The sequence below is a fragment of the Rasamsonia emersonii genome (assembly GCF_000968595.1).
Source record: "Rasamsonia emersonii CBS 393.64 chromosome Unknown ctg1118621760379, whole genome shotgun sequence".
In the NCBI taxonomy this organism is placed as follows: domain Eukaryota; kingdom Fungi; phylum Ascomycota; class Eurotiomycetes; order Eurotiales; family Trichocomaceae; genus Rasamsonia; species Rasamsonia emersonii.
The window spans coordinates 1-2,107 of NW_013563039.1; the positions used below are offsets into that span (position 1 = coordinate 1).

Here is a 2,107-nt window from a genome sequence, read left to right on the forward strand (position 1 = left end):
GTTTAGACTTGGTCGTCTGCAGGGTTCGATTTTCACCGCCTGCAATTGTGCTGCCCAGCCACTCAGAACCCAAAGAACCACATGGTTGCTGAGGAACATTCGGTGACCACCTACCGATCCCCCATTTCTGGGAATGCAAACGAGATTCCTACCACCACGGTGAAGTAAAAAAAGAGAATTCATTAGTCCTTTCGCCTACGGATTTAGTTTTGGCGATTAATTGCAGTTGGACGGCCATCTTCCGAGAAAAAGGGGGCCCCGCGCCCTCTCCTATTGGCTGGGGGCCTTTATTCGGGCTGGAAGTATACATCCGTCCCTCCAATCACCGCGCCCGACGCACACCGGTTGATGATCAACCGGGGAACTATGTCTCGAGGCATCCTCTGCCCGTTGGAGTTTTTCCATCGTCATGCCTATTCCGGGCGTGAATGGATGCCTGATGAGGCAGGAGGTTTTGTCGTTGCGATTTCTAATGTCCGGAGTTCTGGACTTTACAAGTACCTCCGCAAGTATAATTATACATAACTAGGTAGGGAGTCAACACTGATGGGTCCTGTGTACCGCCATCCCCCGGTTTCTACGGAGGTACTCTATCAGTAAACATAATTCGGTCCACATCCTGCCCATGTTCCAACCATGTGCTGAAAAATGCCAGGACTAATGATCCTAGAGCATCATATCTGGGTACTCTGCCAAGGTCTGTAACTAGGCACCTAGGTAGGAACCTACCAGGACATAGCATAAAGTTCTCATTATTCAATTAGCATAAAGTTCTCATTATTCAATTCCATCTGGCTGAAGCTGAGCATCCAATGACCTATGACCTTGCACGTCAATTAGCGATATTTATCACAGGCCATGATGGATCGTAAAGGAGAATTCCATGTCTGGTTAGTGTGAATCGTACGGGAAGATCTGTCATATCATTCGAATTATCTTGGTGAGGTGCCTAAGTTTTGAAGAGAGCAAGACGTTAGGCAGGCGGCGGTTCTCAATAAAAAAAAAGGAGGATGGCAACACTATTCGGAAGATGGTCTATTGTAGGTTGGATGAGTCAAGTGAAGTAGTGAACAAAATATTGCTATATGGATAAAATGAGGGATTCTGACTCTCATGTTGAAGAAAACGTTTGTCAAATTTGGATTTCTTTGCTCGTTTTACAATTATCAAGTGCTGGCTCGCTGGGCTTTAGTACAATCCAATAGTACCTGTCCATGTGAAGGTTCTCTTGCCCTCCAAGATATGCTAGAGCGTTCCTGTCAAAAAATCGCTGGCAGTTCCGAATCTGGTAGCGAATAGACGATCGATCTCTCAAAGATAGACAGCCTTCGTAGCCACCTCTCAAATGGGGGTGGCAACAAATGTAAATAAGAAATCGTCCACTGGTTTGTTCTTGCTCGTTCTCCATTCCCCAGACGAAGGCTTTTTTTTTTCTTTGTGATCTTTCTCGAGTTTTCTTCGAAATTTTTTTTTTACCTTTGGACTGTGACGGCGCTGATACTCGGGATCATGTGAGCGGGGTGGTAGGCGGTGAAGGAATGGACCGGCAGAATACCAGGCCTATGACCCCCTCTTGGGGCCTCATCTCCTGGCTTCTTCTTTTTCCCCCTAACCTAGTCTTCTAGTATTGAACCGCTCCATACCTTCAGGATAGATCTACTAGGGAATGAATTTGGGTTCGTCACATTAGACTAGGTTCATCTACTCTTTCTTTACCTTTTCTACGGCTTCAGGGAACGGTCTGGCGCGTCTACTACTGGCAGTCGACGCAGACACCCTTGCAGCTGCAAACTTCGACCGCGTGCCAGCGACGTGGGGACCAACGGCTGGGAGAAGCGAGGAATTGAACTGACTGAATTGGATCGACCGTGAGACGGCAACACGGGGACAAACTGCCGAGAGGACAAAGAACCGAAGAAGAATTGATCGAACGGCTGGAGAAACCGGAAGAACCGAACCCCCGACTTGAAGAATCGAACAATAAACGAAGAAACGATGGCGAGGCCATTGAACGATCAGAATGAACAGGATTGCGAGGGCAGTCAGTCGATCTCTCGACGCCTGACCCTACTACTATCCCGCGATGCCGCAGGTGGTAGCGAGATAG

At 47.9% G+C, this 2,107-nt stretch overlaps 5 protein-coding genes across 5 annotated transcripts; 2 read left to right on the forward strand and 3 right to left on the reverse strand.

Annotated features, from left to right (window-relative positions):
- Positions 1 to 92: 92 nt before the first annotated feature.
- T310_6229 (uncharacterized protein) lies at positions 93 to 428 on the forward strand (the record flags this gene model as incomplete). The annotated part of the gene is made up of 1 exon (XM_013470932.1): positions 93 to 428. A coding segment is annotated over one exon (336 nt), but the record flags the coding sequence as incomplete, so codon positions are not given.
- T310_6230 (uncharacterized protein) lies at positions 208 to 525 on the forward strand (the record flags this gene model as incomplete). Its single annotated transcript, XM_013470933.1, has 1 exon — positions 208 to 525. A coding segment is annotated over one exon (318 nt), but the record flags the coding sequence as incomplete, so codon positions are not given.
- Positions 526 to 1,132: 607 nt separating this feature from the next.
- T310_6231 (uncharacterized protein) lies at positions 1,133 to 1,507 on the reverse strand (the record flags this gene model as incomplete). Its single annotated transcript, XM_013470934.1, has 1 exon — positions 1,133 to 1,507. A coding segment is annotated over one exon (375 nt), but the record flags the coding sequence as incomplete, so codon positions are not given.
- Positions 1,508 to 1,701: 194 nt separating this feature from the next.
- T310_6232 (uncharacterized protein) lies at positions 1,702 to 2,067 on the reverse strand (the record flags this gene model as incomplete). Its single annotated transcript, XM_013470935.1, has 1 exon — positions 1,702 to 2,067. A coding segment is annotated over one exon (366 nt), but the record flags the coding sequence as incomplete, so codon positions are not given.
- Positions 1,754 to 2,107, reverse strand: T310_6234 (uncharacterized protein; the record flags this gene model as incomplete). Its single annotated transcript, XM_013470936.1, has 1 exon — positions 1,754 to 2,107. A coding segment is annotated over one exon (354 nt), but the record flags the coding sequence as incomplete, so codon positions are not given.